We start from the raw sequence: 17,329 nt of genomic DNA, 5'->3' as shown, positions 1-17,329 counted from the left end.
ACAAACACAACGCAGTGATACAGAACATAGAAATATTTAACAGCCTTTAAAAATGCTTTACAAGGCATGAATAGTCCTCACTTTAGATGAGCTCACGAACATAGTTAACTGACCATTACTAAATGCTTTTAACTACTCAAATTAACCCTTAATTACAGCATTAATACATGTTAATAAAGCATTTATTAACACATTAAGTAACCATCATATGTCTGAATAATAAGATGTATGAATGTACATTTAAATAGTTTATTAATCATTTACTTACTCGCTCTAAGTAATCGTATGAACCACTGAAAACTCTTAAATAACTGGTTCATAAAAAATGCAATTCTTCATTTAGAAATGATAAATTGATCATTAATAAAGGATGAAAATACAGTTATTAAACAAATTATAGATATGCTTTTAAATCAAGAAGAAAGCATTTATAGCTGTATTTATGAACTGCTTATTAATGTTTATTAATGCTTTATGAATTATGAATTAATGGTTTACTCATGCTTAACTAATGATTATTAACATGTAGTTATTATAAAGTGTTACCATATATTATACTATAATACTATTATATTATATATTATTATACTTTTAAAAGTCTTCACTTTTGACCAATTGAATAGATCCTCGATGAATAAAATAATACAAATTTTGAAAAAAAAATAAAAAAATAAAAAAAAACTTACTGTAAAATGTAAGTGTAAAAGTGTAAAATGTAGAGTTTGGGTGTAGCCAATGCTTTCAGCCAATAAAATAATATTCCGCTAAATAATTTTACTTTACTTAAATTTTTATTTGAACAGCCAACATATCAAAAGGAAACAAATGGTTACAGTTCAAGGCTCCTTGGGCTTAGCTTTTTTAAATGTTTTAAACTCAAACATACAACAAATGAAGAGTTCAGATGCAAAAGCCTCTAAATGCCATTTGAAATTTTCTTCTAGAATGATCATTTTTATCAAACTTGTATATTTAAGTTCAGTAATTTCACTTATATGACAATGATAATTACCTATTAATTGTTATTTAAGTGAAATTACTGAACTTAAATATACAAGTTTGATAAAAATCATCATTAAAGAAGAAAATTTCAAATGGCATTTAGAGACTTTTGCATCTGAACTCTTCAAATGTGATGTTAGAGGTAACAAATCACTGTGTACTCATTACAACGGCTAAGAAGTGTGCAATAAGATGTAATAACTGTGTATATTCTGAGATGAAATATGGGTGGACCAGCTCTCAGATTATCTTGATGAGTTCTAAATGATGGTTTTAATGGAGAGGAAATAGGAGACCCATTGCCTAAGACCGAGCGGTATTAAGCCGCCACTTTGGGGTGAACTGGAGCAGCTGTTTCAGCCTAATGCCTTTAATTTGTGTTTAGGTCTCTCTCCCTCCCATCTCACCCCTATCTCTCTCTCTTTTAAAAGGGATGGAGCGTCAAAGTATCCATCTGTGCGGTTCCAGCTAACACCTGTGTCTGCTCTGGAGTGGGATACAAGGCCGCAAAAGACATCAATTTTGCCCTCGCCCACACACAAATACACACTACATCAGATGAAAGAAACAAAACAGGATTTAATGCACACGTGTCCACCCTGACTCCATCTGCGTGGAAAGTGTTTGAAGTCGCAGTTCAGAGGGACACAGACATGCATTCACATAATCAATAGAGGAGTGGGAAGTGTGTGGGGTAGTTTGGCTGTTTGTGTGAGGCTCATATCGCACCACCTGGGCAATATGGAGCCCTGGAGCCCTCTGTCCTTCACTTACAGAAAACGAGACTCATGTAGCATCCTGCAGGAAAGCAGGACTTCTATCACCCACACACACTCTCGTAACTGCCGCTCTAATAACCAGCCGCCCAAGGACTCTTGATCTCACTGCATCCCTAGAGGAGTCCAGATTGCTCAATCTATGGCTAAATTTGTAAGTAAATGTATTTCTGTGGCGTTGGAAAGCAGGTTTTCGTACTTCAAACCCATGATGTCAAGACTGTTTTATCACTTACTGTCAGTAGTGCAGGTTTATTTGAATATGAAAATGGTATTTACCTCATTTTAAACCACAGGAGGTAACAAACATTGTGGGTAAGGCTGCGGAATATATTACAATTACTGAAATATTGCACATGTGTATTGTGAAAATTGTATGCTGGTGGTTATGTCATTTTTTTGTTTTTAAATGCACTTGTCACCTGAAACACACTTTATTATTTGTCTTTATTGCATCACATATTGTATATTTTTCTTTATATTGTGCAGCCTTAGTTGTGAGAACAGATACATTTTAGCTAGCGTCTTACGTCACTGAACGCGGATTGACAACAGAAATGGAAGAGAGTAAATGCTGAATAAAGTCGTAGTTTTTGTTATTTTTTCGATGCTTCAATACATTATGACTAACACACTGATGTCACATGGACTTCTTTGACGTCTTTATTTCCTTTCTGGACAAGGACAGTATATCATACATACACTTTCAATGGAGAGAAAGCTCTCGGACTAAATCTAAAATATCTTAAACTGTGTCTCGAATAACTGAGCCATTAATGACATAATTTTCATTGTTTGGGTGAACTAACCCTTTAATGGTAATCAGACAGCAAATGATCTCCCACTGGTCTGTAAAAGAGCTTCTGTGTCTGTGTATGCAGATGATGTAACACTTTATATCCCTGCACCAGCTTTAGAAAACATTACTGCAGGTCTCAATAATGAGTTGCAGATGGTATTTAATTGGGTCACTGATAATAAACTTGTCTTAAATATAGCCAAGACTAAAAGTATCTTATTTGGAACTAAATGTTAATTAAAAACAAGGCCCATGTTAAATAATGTTGCTGTCGAGCAGGTAAATTAAACAAAGCTTCTTGTTATAACCTTAGACTCTACTTTGTTGTGGTCAAGAAGACATAAGAAGTGGTGAAAAAGATGGGAGTTTTTCACCAGAGTTTTTTTTTTTTACATTTGTAGTTAAAAGGTGTTATTCGTTTTTAACTCCATATTTAACTAAACATGTTTTGTTAAAAAATGCCTGTTCATTGTTAGGTAATGACACCATGGGCCCTATTTTAACGATCTGAAACGGAAGTATCAAGCGCAAAGCGCAAGTAACTTTGTGGGCGGGTCTTGGGCACTGTTGCTATTTTATCCGACAGAATAAATGACTCTTTTGCCCAACGCAAGTTTAAAAGGGGTTGGTCTGAAATAGCTTCATTATTCATAGGTGTGGTTTGGGCGTAACGTGAAATAAACCAATCAGAGCGTCATCCAAACATACCCTTTAAGAGTAGGTGCGCATGTTGCATGACGGATTGTTATTATTATGGAGAATTTACCAGATGTGCGCCAGGAGCGTTTCACAGCCGAGGAGACCGACATTCTCGTCAGGGCAGTGAAAGACAAAGATGTGACGTTGTATGAGGATGGGAGAAACCCACCCAAATCAGCGTTGGTTAAACAGGCGTCGGAGGAAAAAAACTACTTCATAGTTCTACATTTTCATGGAAACCACAATGATTTCCCTCATGTGTTAATATTTTTCCTTGTTATAATGTATGATTTGCAAAAATAAAAACTGCTGCATCTGTGTTGATGAGAGAATCAGTGTATACGCGTTGTGCACCCGCTACATTATGCATGCACGCTTAAAATAGCATTATGAACAACGCGCAATGCGCCACTGACTTTAGACTAGGTTTTTTCTGGTCAGTGGAGCAATTGTTTTCTGGAACTGCAAAATAGCACTGAGGAATGTTTGTGCCGACACACGCCTCCTTTTTGCGCCAACCTGCCCAGGGAGCGCAAGTTCATTTCCTAGTTTACCGACGTGCGTCTGTGGAGGGAAAAGCCCAATTTGCGTGGGAGTAAAATAGGAATGAGAAATGCGTCAGTGTACAAAGTCATTTGCGCTGGAGCCAAGATTAGGCCCCATATGCATTAAGTGTCATTCAAATACAGCTTAATATCAAAATGCTTGAATTGCTTGAATTACAACCAAAGATGGGGTAAGTTCTGAGGAGGCTATTATGTTACCTTTATGGTCTTCCTTTGCAGGTGTTTTGTCATCCTGGACCATAGGTTCGTCATCAAGGCCCTCAGCTTAGAAAACAAAACAGAAAAAAAAAAACATGATATATACAGTACAGTATATATACTCTCTCTCTCTCTCTCTCTCTCTCTCTCTCTCTCTCTCTCTCTCTCTCACACACACACACACAGATGAGTTAAAATATTATGACCATCTGCCTAATATATTGTTGGTCCTCCGCATGCTTTTGATGGTGGACAGGGGTCATCAGTACTCTGTTTGGTTTGTGGCAGTTCCATGTACAGCAAAGTGTGATGTACTGTGTGTTGTGACACATTCCTCCCATAACCATCATCAAAATGAAGTCTGACTTGTGCCACAGTAGACCTTCTGTTGCCTCAGACCAGATGGGATTTGTTGCTCTCGTAGAGGACCGATGAGTCTTGGGCGCCCAACACCCAGTCTCTGGTTTGGGATTTGCCCTCCTCGGATGTCTGTAGGTAAATTCTCACCTTTGCTGACCGAGAGCAACCCACAAGCCTTGCAGTTTCATAAACACTCTGACCAAGTCACCTTACCAGTAACCAGACAGTTTCTGGTCTGACTTCCATAGTAGGAAAAAAAATACTATGGAAGTCAATGAGACCAGAAACTGTCTGGTTACTGATATTCTTCTAAATATAAAAAAAATCTGCTGAATGGATTCGAAAACGGTAAAACCCAACTGATTGACTCTGGGGGAGTGGTAAAATGAGCCTATTTCCAAAAAAAAAAAAAGAAAAAAAAAAGTGGAGAATCCCTTTAACAAAGTTGTTTAGAGCTTCATTATTGCCAATTTCTCCTCCATCTAACATGTTGATTAAGAAAATCTATCGTTTGTTTACCATCTAATCTACCCAGAGCTTAATTGTTAGGAGATAAACAACAGTATTCGCTTTACCTATGACTGGTCATAATGTCTTGGCTCATAAGTGTCTATGTATAATATATGCCATTTTTAATGTATGTAGATATACTGTAAATAGCCAATCATATCCCATCATAGAACAGTGGAGGCATTGCCTCCTCTCATGAGACTTTCCCATGGTTGTGATTTTAATCTCAAGTTTTGTAATATCAGTTATTTTCTCATTCAATTTTTTGAGGAGGCTTTGCCTCATTTGCCTACTCAGAGGAAACGTCCCTGGTACACACACATTACAATAATACACACAAAATACATACAGAAACATTCATGAATGAGTAAACAAAAGTGGAAGAACAATACCAAGGCGTTTTTACATGCTGGTTTGCACTCATAGGGGAATGATTCATGAGTCGCAGGTGCTCAGGTAAATTCAGATTCAGCCTCTGTCTCTGCACAATCTTCAGCTCTGCCTCACCTGGTCTTAAAAATCTCACTGTTTTTCTTTTCCCCAGGGAGCATAATTGCAAGTACCTCTGGCTCTTGGGTTCGGTCCAAGCAGAACATTTTCTTTGCCTCCTCTGCCTGGCGAGACTAGTTATAATAATGCTTATAGCTACTACCGTCAATGTAGGGGAAATCAAAATTATTGTCAATAATGACGTCAAAAGCACTGGTACTACGGTAATAAGTTGATACTCCAAACCAAAAACAAAACAGCAGCTTCTGAGTGATCAAATGCGATTCAGAGCCAAGCTGTGGCTGGTTTTGTCCTCAGGTTTTGAACGCAAAGTTTTCATCACGCTACACGAATACCCAGAGGGAGCCGGGCCAGCGCCTCTGAGAGTATGTGTGTGTGTGTGTACAAGCGATCTGGTGAATCATTTCAGCGTGTGCAGTGGTGTGTGTATGTCGGTGCACATGTTCTGATGTCTGTCTGTGTACGCTCGTGTGGATTGGAGCGAGGTGTCTCGTTAAACAGATGCACCCCCAAACACACACACACGCACATGAGCGTCACGCTAATAACTGTATCTGACAGCCGCTCTCCCTGTCCGTAATGAGACAAGTTCAAGGACAACAGAGCCAATCCAGATCCTTCAGTAAATGGGTACAGCGTGACACATGAAGCGTAAAGACTGTGGAGAGACTGTGAATTTTTTTCGCTCGCTAAAATGTAGACTGGATGTGTTTTGGGACATCTATGTACACTGAACCACACAGCCAGACCTAGTTTGCATATTTACTAATTATTGTTGTCCTTGACTGGATATTATTAAAAATAAGCGAGGGGTCATAGACCTAAATACTCAATGTATGATGTCATAAAAATTAATGAATTTCAAACAAATGGTGCAAGGGCTTGTGGCAGTGTCAAGTAAACCACAAAGTGTCCAAATATTATTTCATAATTTTGAATAATTTTGTTTAATAATTTAAATCCATAGAAACTTATTTTGTTATATGATTTTATCAAAATCATATTTATATATAAATATGATTTTGATAAAATGATATAAAATATGATATAAAATATTTATCAAAATTGTTTAATATTCTATTAAACACACTTTCCCAAATTTGTAAGTGTTCAAGGATAAATGATCACTGTGTGGGTGAGCATCACCCCATTGGTGCTCAGTGGATCTTGTAGTAATCCAGACTAAAATTTAAGAAAAAGAGAATGAAGAAAAACCTTCTGGCTTCTGGCTTTCCATCATCTCATCAACATGGGATTCCTCTGAAATCAAAAAAAGAGAAAAATATTAATGACAAGATTTGTGTCTTTCTTCTAAAATCCCCTTCTTAAAAGCAACAAGCAAGAGAAAAAAAAATCTTTTTTTCTGGTCCTTTCATCAAACTGCAGTGGCTAATCCTATATTAAAGATGAGAGGATGATTGTTATCTAATCACTCCTGCTGCTGGCAAGCAGAAATGAAACCCCAAATTCATCTGTGAAGAGGAACAAGAAAGACTCCAGCTGATGTTTGATTATCAAACAAGTCTTTTTCTTACTGGATAACTGGTGATGAGAAACTTCAGTGTGATTTTGATGTTAAAATGTGATATTACAGCATCACAGATGATTTCATAACAACTTCAATTTCAACTATTTACACTCATGATGCTGTTCCAATTCAGGAGTACATTTTGTTCAGGGGTGCATTGTTGGAAAAATCAGCGCAGTCTCATCCCAAGACGTCATATAACTGACGTCTTGGAAAGTCTTTTGACCATACGTCAATATCCGCCTTTTTAGGGCCCCCTTAAACGTCGGTAGATGAGGTTATGGGATCCTAACTCTACCCCATACCTAAACCTACCCCTAAACCTAACCCGTCACCTAACTGACGTTAAAGGTAAAGCGTCAGTTGTATGACGGCCCGAGATCGTCATCTACCGACGTTTAAGGGGGCCCTAAAAAGGCGGATATTGACGTATGGTCAAAAGACGTCCCAAGACGTCAGTTATATGACTTCTTGGGATGAGACTGTGTTAGAAAAATCAACTAGCTAGTCGCGACTGTTTCCCGAAACCCACTGTCGCAAAGTATCGTTTAACCACGTTGGTTTCGCACGTGGTGGAGTAATAACTAGCTTTAATGAAACTGTTTGAGGTCCAATTAACGCTAGGTTTTATATAAATTACAAACATGTCATCTGAGGACTATTTCTAATTGTTCTCAGTTGTTTTACTTTATTACCAGACTCAATATTTGGCTTGTTCTTACATAGGATGCACATTCGCACATGCGCACTCTTCCAACACGTTACTTCAAATCTTTTGACAAACTAAAAGACGTAAATACCATTTGTATATATTCTAAATAAAAGGCACCGGTTGTACTGAATGTCAGCTTGCTTATTTTGCTCAAGATAAGGATTTATTACGTCCAAATGTCATGCAATATAGAAACGATGCCTCTAACCACAGATCGAGAGCTATCTGCAAACCACCCAACTTTGCGATGCTGTTTGCGAATGAACTTTGGAACGATGCTTTCGGGAAACACCGACTCGTTAAACTATGTAGATAATGACGGAACTTGCGACTTTCGGGAAACGCACCCTGGAACAGCATGTAAAATAAATCATGAAGTTCAGACAAATTGCATTTGCTCCTCAATTGCAGATAAGACACGCAGGAACATTTTAATGTGACATGTCTTTCAGAAGAGACAAGCAGATCTGCTCTTCTTGCTTGTAAACTATAACTACTCAGAAATTATTTTGTGTCTGGGTTTTGTACAAGGGCAAAGAAATTCCTGTAGCTATAAAAGATCATCCATGAAAGGCCTACCTGTCTGGCTCATCATACTTTCATCTTCCTTTTCATCTAAAAAAAAAGAAGAATACAAACAAGAGTCAAAGATAAACACAGATGTATTTAGTGTCAACACAGTGTGACTAACTGACGCTTTTGACCATACGTCAACATCCGACGTTTTAGGGCACCCTTTAACGTCAGTTGGATGACGTTGCCCTAGGGCGTCATCTAACTGATGCTTTACCTTTAGCGTCAGTTAGATGACGCGGTTAGGTTTAGGTCAGGGGTAGGGTTAGGGTTGGATAGCGTCATCTAACTAACGTTAAAGGGTGCCCTAAAACGTCGGATGTTGACGTATGGTCAAAAGCGTCAGTTAGATGACGTCTTGGGATGAGAACGGCCTGTAGACATTGTCACAAACAAAACTAAACAAAAATGAGAAAAACACAAAGAAACATCAAACTAATAAAAATAAAAAATCGGCAACACTTTATAATAACTACACGCTAATAATCATGAGTTAAGCATGAGTAAACAGTTAATTCATCATTCATAAAACATTAATAGACATTCATAGTTTATAAATACAGCAATAAATACTTTCTTGTTGATTTAAAAAGCATATCTGTAATGTTTAATAATTGTATTTTCATCCTTTATTAATGATCAATTTATCATTTCTAAATGAAGAATTGCATTTTTTATAAACCAGTTATTTAAGAGTTGTCAGTGGTTCATACGATTACTTAGAACATGTAAGTAAAGGATTAATAAACTATTTAAATGTACATTCATACATCTTATTATTCAGACATATAGTGATGGTTACTTAATGTGTTAATAAATGCTTTATTATCATGTATTTATGCTGTAATTTAGGGTTAATTTGGGTAGTTATAAAGCATTTAGTAATGGTCAGTTAACTATGTTTGTGAGCTCATCTAAAGTGAGGTTTACTCATGCCTTGTAAAGCATTTATAAAGGAGATTTAAAGGCTGGTAAATATTTCTATGTTCTGTATCACTGTGTTGTGTTTGTTACATTTGACTGTTTAGAAGATCGATGCGCCTTTAAATCTCCTTTATAAATGCTTTACAAGGCATGAACACTCCTCACTTTAGATCACAAAATAGTTATCCGACCACTACTAAATGCTTTATAACTACCTGTATTTACTACATCTACTCACACTTTCTAAGTGATATTATGAATGACTGACAACTCTTAAACAACCTGTTTGTAAATAATGCTATATTCCCCATTTAGAAATTATTAACTGATCATTAACAAAGCATGAAAATACAATTATTAAACGGATTATAGTTATGCTTATAAAACAAGAAAAATAGCATTTATAGCTGCATTTATAAACTGCTTATTAATGTCTATTAATGCTTTATAAATGATGATTTAACTGTTTACTCATGCTTAACTAATGATTAATAGCGTGCAGCTATTATAAAGTGTTACCAAAACGGTAAAACAATGAGAAAACACAACAAAGAAGATAAAATCAACAGAAAGTCTAAATCTAAACAAACACACACACACAAAAATACTAAGGTATCATAACCCCAGTACATATTAAAATGCTGTTTGGCATATTTATATTCCCCCAAGATCCCTAATAAAGTAGTCCACACATTTGTCTTGAGTAACGCTGTACTGCTATGGTCATGTTTTACATCAAATATTTATAATAGTTCTGGCATGCTGGATGTTTCGTCGCTGCACCACTTTTGCACTTTCTGAAAATCTCCAGACTCCACCGAGAGCGGTCACAACGGACAGCTAAATACATCTCCGCAAACCCCACACAGAACTCCCATGAGCCCGCAAGTGCTTCCCATGGGCTTACATTAAAAGCCTCTATCCCAGGTGGGTTTAATTTTGTCACTTTAATTTGAGTCACTTTAGCCCTCTAAACTCAACATCTCCTTCTCCCCTCTCCTCAGTCTCTCCCCGATTCTCTCTTTCTTTAACCCAGATAGGGTCTGGGATGAATTGGACAATGAAGAGCCTGACACAAATAATCCGCTGTGCTTGACAATGACCATTACGCTACTGATATAATTGGCTTTTTTAACAAGCTGGTGTGGGAAGCAATTTCCCAATGTCTGAGCAATTTATTTTCTCACCACACGCTCTTAAAAAAGAAGAAGAAAATAAACACAACGTGCCAAAAGACATGGCGAACCTCCATAAAAGGTAACATGATTTGTTAGCCTTGTGTCTAGTGGTGCTGTCAATCAAATGCAGCGTCACGCTCACTGGACCTTTTAGACTTCATCCTCAATATTGATAAACCAATAACTGCAGATTATGATGTAGTGACATTTTATTCATTTAGAGGGCAAAGGCCTTTTACCCAGAGGCTGGAGCTCAATGTTTTACCCTCTATATGAATTATAATGTGGGATGAGGTCCACAGGGGGACTATACGGGTAATAGTTGAGGACGTAACTTAAAAATGCTGCCAGCACAGGAAGGAAAGAAGAAAGGAAGGAAGGAAGGAAGGGATATTAAGGCCTATTCGGATAAATGTGAACCCACGATCCTGTGCGTGGGGTTAAGACATAGCATCCTCTTCTTGCTAAAAAGGATGACATGCACCACTGACTTTGATGGTATTCTTGTGAGCAACCTGAAGATAAATTGGATTCTGAAATACTAAGATGATAAATCTTCTCAGTTTCACTGCGAGGTCATATGGTCACCAATGAGAGATGTTGTGTATAACCATGGAGACAAAGGCAAATTATTCTGAGAGACGAGAACTAAAATGAGTCATGCATGCTTCCACGATGTCCTCTTCTAAAGTGGAAGTAGCTAAAGCGAAGTTAAAGTAGTAAAAGGTGAAAGGTTTAAAAGTTTCAAAATATGAGTAAGCTATTTTTATGGCTTAAAATTTCTTTAGTAGTTTTATTATGTTAGCCTGCAAGAGAGACATTGAAATAACCCAGAAAGAATTCACATCCATCAAAAATGACGTCTCGTCTATTATACATCGGACCAACAATAACTAAGGAGTACAAACTTCAGAGGGAGATTTGAGGCTGTGAAAAGAAGCATTTGGCGTTGTTAATTTATGAGTTTATGAAGCCAACATGCTGAATAACGATGAACCTCAACGCAGCATCCCAGCAGTGAGTCATTCCACCAGCAGATGGCAGTAGTGTAACAGAGTTCACATGACACTCGTACACACGCATTAATGAATGCACACGTTCGGGAGGAAGACGCCTGCTTGCATACAAGCAGAAACACTTCTGTGAGCTATCTAGAAAATATTTCTAATGCCATACATTTACAGTCACATTACTATGGATCTGTAATCATACAGAATAGTCAGAGCACTTCCACCCTCCACACTGTGGGGAATTCTCCTTCCTGTCAGTCAGGCCCTCTGAACACAGTTCATGGTGAAGAAAACCGGCACCATGAAAAATGTATGAGACTTGAGAGAGAAAGGTGAGTGAGAGAGTCACAATCAACAGATGCTGCTCAGCGGCCTAGAATCTCCCTTCTGTGTGTGTGTGTGTGTTGGCTTCCACTTTAAGAGCTGCACGTAGCTCATGTGGTGCAGAGTCTTTTGATTCAGTGTCTCACTCTCTACCAGGGTCGGACGTGTTTCCAGCTGTGCAAAACTGTGGACTTGGAGCCACTTGAGCCACTATCCACAATATACAATTGTAAAGCCGCCCACCCTCGGTATGAATGCATCATTGCTTTGTCGCTTGAACCCTCCCGCTCTCTATTTCTTCCCATCCTCTTGTTGTGTGTGTGTGTGTGTGTGTGTGTGTTTTTGTGCTATTTCTTTGCCTTTATCTTTCTCTTATACATTCTTCACACACATTCTATCTTTATTTCTGCCAAACACATTTGGTTCATATATATATATATATATACTGTATATATATATATATATATGTGTGTGTGTGTGTGTGTGTGTGTGTGTGAGAGCCTCAAATGGCATGAAAAACATTTGCAACGTGAGTGTGATAAGAAATTATGTAAAATATATTAAAATGCTCTAAAATAGCAGTGCAAACAATGTAAAAAGCAATGAAAATTATATGATAAATACAAGTGAAGCAAAAAAATAAAATAATAATAAAAGTAGTAACACTGAATTTTATATAAAAAAAAAGACAAAATATATATTGCACAAAGTTTTATTTCAGCTTTCTTTATTCTAAAACAAAATTCCAATTAATTTAAAAAATAAATAACATACAAACATTAGGTTAAAAACAAAGCAAAATATATTAAATTAAATTAAATAAATATTAATATGGCAGTCTCCTGTACACTGTAAAAATATTTTTTTTCAAAGATTTTAGTAATCTAAACTTAATTTACTGTGTTTATTCAATTGATTTGTCCAATATATTTAAATTCACCAATATTAATAATAATCAAAAATTTTGCAAGTGAAAGCTAATTTAAAAAACAAAACAAAAAACAAAATGAGAGATTTTTATTAGGCTACTGATATGCTGGATTCTGTATCTCACATGAGTGTACATTATTTTAAAGTACATATAAAAAAAAAATGATATTAATCTCTAAGGGGGTAAGTCTTTTTTTTTTTAAAGGGAACTATACAGAGAGCACCAATAAAGTCTTCATTAATGAGGTTAAGCTAAAAAAGAGAAAAAGACTAAAAGCGATAGCATAAGTTTAGAGATGATGCCATTTATCCCTTTCTTTCCTCCACACACAGACTTGTTTTTTTTCTCTCTCTCTCCAAACATCCCTTCTCCATCTGCTGAGTACACAGTTAACAGCTCGACCTGATGCTCCGCGTCCTGATTCGCCCATCTAACCTGTCACCTCCTAATCTCTGAACTGCAGCACGACACACACGCTAAACATACACTCGCTTCTAGGCCACCCAAAAAGCTATCCAGGGGCGCTAAAATGCTCAGTCCAGTTCTGTGAACAATCCTTCTCATTTTCTCCACACACCCAAGTATGGATTTCACGTGGATTACATCACAAATCACTTTATCCCCAAGAACTCTGTCAAGAAGTCTAGTCTCTTCACCCAAGCAGCTCGCCGGCTCTCTTAGGCCACAACCCGGCGCTGATAGGTCGGATCGAACGGATTCTTCTTTGTGTCTTCACTAACTGAGACTAAGTCCGACCAGCCGCAAGCTAATGCCCTCGGAAAACCCCTTCAGTCTGTCTGTCTCTCAACCAGAAAGAAGAACCTCTGAGATTCGCACATTCCTTCGCTGTGAAGGAAGGCAAGTGGGAGCTTATCTGGAATGAGGTAGTAGCGTTTTCCTTTACACTCGTCACAGGTAACCCATCGAGGAACACGGAGAGAGAGAGAGAGAGAGAGAGAGAGAGAGAGAGAGAGTTCCAGATCAGTGCTTTCGGGGCCAGTTGTCCCCTGAGCATGTGAATGTATGAAGTGCTGCTTTAGGGAGAACAGCACTAATGTTTCTCTGTCATTAACGGCCTGTCTAAAAGGCCCTCTTGCTCTAACCTCAGTTAGAGAGCATCCCCCTCAGGGAGAGTACTGAATGTGTAATACAAAGCAATATCCCACCACGGCTGTATATCAACTTCCTCTGTTCATGAAAAACAAAGTTGCGGCCGGCGGGAATCTGATAGGCGAGCTGGAGCTGCAAGCTCTGGCGCTATGTGCAGGGAAAGCTCATTTTCCATGAATCAAAAAATGATTTCAAAAACATATTTAATGTGCCACTGTATTGTTCTCTGAGTGACACCGCATTAGAGCGAGTGCATTTGATGCTGGCGACAGCACTAGAGGACGACTGTGGCTAACACCTGTGGATAAATCATAGACTCTGCTGCTTTAACACGCTTTGTTCTGCTCTTCACTCCCTTGTAACAAATGCCGTTTGTTGTTTGAGCTTAACTTCTGCAGATAGCTTTAATGTCGCCGCCATCCCGTGAAGGTTAAACAAGCGGGTTTGTGAATGGATTAGCTCCCATAAAGATCAGAGTTCATATATGACAGAAAATACAGCCTGAATTTGTGAACCTTGTTTAGACATTTATAAATACATTTATTTATTGTCCAGCAACAATAAAATACATTTTTTAAATAAACAAATAAAATATTTTAATCATACGTTTAACCTGTTAACATTGGATATAGATGCAAGATTGGTCTTGTTTTAAAGCAGAAATTTGGCATATTTTTGTAGAAGTGAAATAAATTAAGAAAGTGAAACAGAAAAAAAGTTATAGAAGTTTGAGTTTATGGAAATGTACAATGTAAAAAAAAAATAATTATTCATATTTTATGTAAAATATATATTTTCAAAACCTGGTCTATTCTAAAACTGCAGAAAAATCAAAGCCAAAAATCTGAACAAATTTTAGGTTAATATCTCAAAAAATGAGATTTTGTTTGGGCGCAGTACCAAACTTTTTCACTAGGGCACAACCAGACTCCATTACTGCCCATATAAGGGCGCCTCCATTTCCATGTGTTTCTGAGTGATCTGAACCATTATTTCCACAATTTTTATACAATTTATGAAGTAGACATCCTATTCAGAAGTAGTATGGGAAGTTTGGCAGATTTTGATTCAGAATTCAACCTCTAAGAATCACATACAAAGAACATGCATGGGCGTTATAGCTTCCTGCCACATCACAAATGGTGAATTTATTATTTTTTTCTTTATATTTAAAGCATTTTCAGCAGAACTTTTTTTTTTTTTCTAAAATAATTGAATGGATGCAATCTTTTGAACTCCTGGCATGAAAACATGAGGTTTCTATTTTTTTTTTATGAGTTTTCATGTTCATCGCTATTTCAAAATAAAGGTCTGAACACGCCTTATGGGCCTTTCACACAGGACGCGGAATGCGCTGCACTGCGCTATGAAACCCATTCATTTCAATGGCTTGCGCCGCGCGAAGACGTTTTGTTGCTGCGTCGACCATTTCAAAATAGTTTAACTTTTGCCACTGCGCTCTGTGACGATTATCAGCGCGGCCAATAGAAACGGGACATAGAAACAAACACGGAAATCAAAATGGATGAACGGCTAGTACTGTCGGAATTTCCTGAGCTGTACGATACAATTTTGACATCGTCAAAAAAGCTTTGTCATGGAGACATATCTCCATTCAAGTTGGTTTGTCAGGTGTGTTTTAATATATGTATAATTTGTTCCTTTGTTGTCAGATTTAATGTTTGAATAAATGTTTTATTCTGAAAAAGAACTGAGCGCATGATTCGTATGTTGATTTCGATGTTATATGTGTACACGCACACACACACATATAATATCATATGGCATAGCGCAGTGCAAATCACGTTGTATCTGAAGGGCAACGCTCAACCCAGTGGCCAGCGCAGCGCATTCCGCATCCTGTGTGAAAGCCCCTTTAGGAGTATGAAAATATTCTTGTTGCAAATTGATAAATTACACCTCTGTAATTTATTTTGAAAATTACCAAAATATGGAAACTAGAGATAGTCACCAAATATTCAAAATCACCAAATATGAAAACTAGAGATTGTAAACTTTCAAATGATATATAGTTTGTCAATATTACTTATTTTATTACTTACAATATTACTAGTTTTTTTTTTTAATATAATGGCAAGTGTCTCACCTGTGGGACAGTGACAGTTAAGGGGTTCATTTATTTAAAACACAAGTAAATACATAAAAAAACATTTAAAAACAAATAAATAATGTATTAAATAAATAAAAGTAGTATCAAATTTTTGGCAGAAACTATGGTAAATGTTTGTAAGGCTAGTCCTTGAATATGTTTGCTACTTATTAGGACAAAATATGGTAGGTTGTTGTTTGCTAAAGTATCAGTTTACAGAAAAAAATGACTTCAAAAAAATGACAAACAAACAAATAAATATATTATTTAAAAAATAAATAAATGAATAATAGTAGTAATAGTCGTCGTATTAGTATCAGTGTTTTGGCAGAAACTATGGTAAATGTTTGTAGTCCTGGAATTTGTTTGCTATTTAGAAGGACAAAAGTATCAGTTTACTGAAAAAATGACTCCGTTCTTTGTGCTGCATATTGAAGAGAGATATCAGCCTGGGGAAATTTCCCCAAAGACATCAGTGCTGCCTGCTTTAATATTAAAGAAAAAACACACCATCTCCAACCCTCTGGCTCTAAGACAACTGGAGAAATTGTGGTGTTAATAGCCTGCTACTCCCCTTCAGTATACGAATTTAATTATCTTTGGTCCGTTTTATTGAAAAGCAAGTAATTGTTTCAGTGCTACAACCAAAAAGGCTGAAATGGCAGAATTCGAAAGCTAATGGCTCCTTAAACAGGTTTCCACACCCTGACAGAACAACCCGAAGAGTCCTTTTAGTCTGATCTTCCCTCAACAATGGTTGGAAGAAGGGAATGCTGGGTGATACGGACTTTGACAGCTGAACCTACGATCACAAGAATGATGATCGCAATATCACAATGATTTTCTCATACCTTTTTTATCAGCATCATCTTCATCTTCTTCATCTCCTTCCATGGGCTGCGTGTTACCTGTCAAAAATCATCATGCCACTCATGAGAACTTTAATACAAAAACTAGATTTTTCCACACATAAGATAAAAAAAAATCGATTTTACAGTATCAATTGCCTTAACAATACATCTTACCAATAATAATTAGCAAGCACAACAAATATTAAGAAATATAGTTTAGTTCTCTTTTATCTCTTTATAAACTGAAAAAAACCCACACCAAACCTCTATTAATCTCAGAACTGAAAAGGGGCAACGTGCCAACTCACCACAACAACAAAAAAAGCATCTAAGGTTACGAGGCACAGATTGCCTATCCTGAGCTGTGCTGATAAGGGTGAAATGAGTGGAGGAATATCCTGCTATTGTGTCGAGGCCCTGATGGAGAGCATACATGAACCAGGTGATTCTGCATCAACAGGGGCTTTTGTGTGCCTCTGCAAAACCCAGCTGATAAAAAAATGGGGCCTGTAAAAATGTAGTGTGAAGGATTTTGGTGAAAGGCAGCAAGAAAAAGAAGGTGAAACATAGAGGGAGAGAAACGGATTGATTGATAGAGAGTGGAAGAGAGCTGATACAGGGGGATAAATGAAAAAAAAAAAGCTCAATTCCTTGTGAG

At 37.1% G+C, this 17,329-nt stretch overlaps 1 protein-coding gene across 4 annotated transcripts in view; it reads right to left on the bottom strand.

Annotated features, from left to right (window-relative positions):
• macrod2 (mono-ADP ribosylhydrolase 2) overlaps positions 1-17,329 on the bottom strand; it is a 618,043-nt gene that overhangs the window by 25,540 nt on the left and 575,174 nt on the right. For all 4 annotated transcript variants that reach the window (XM_039653236.2, XM_089117150.1, XM_039653234.2 and 1 more), the window contains 4 exons: positions 16,672-16,728; positions 8,240-8,275; positions 6,636-6,680; positions 4,041-4,106 (listed from right to left, as the gene is read on the bottom strand). In XM_039653236.2, coding sequence (XP_039509170.2) covers positions 4,041-4,106; positions 6,636-6,680; positions 8,240-8,275; positions 16,672-16,728 — 204 coding nt within the window. The remainder of the gene's footprint in view (positions 1-4,040; positions 4,107-6,635; positions 6,681-8,239; positions 8,276-16,671; positions 16,729-17,329) is intronic.

The sequence above is a fragment of the Pimephales promelas genome, chromosome 11, assembly GCF_988280905.1.
Source record: "Pimephales promelas chromosome 11, fPimPro1.hap1.1, whole genome shotgun sequence".
Taxonomy (NCBI): Eukaryota; Metazoa; Chordata; class Actinopteri; order Cypriniformes; family Leuciscidae; genus Pimephales; species Pimephales promelas.
The sequence above is the reverse complement of the archived record's forward strand: the minus strand, read 5'-3'. Positions and strand labels throughout refer to the sequence as shown.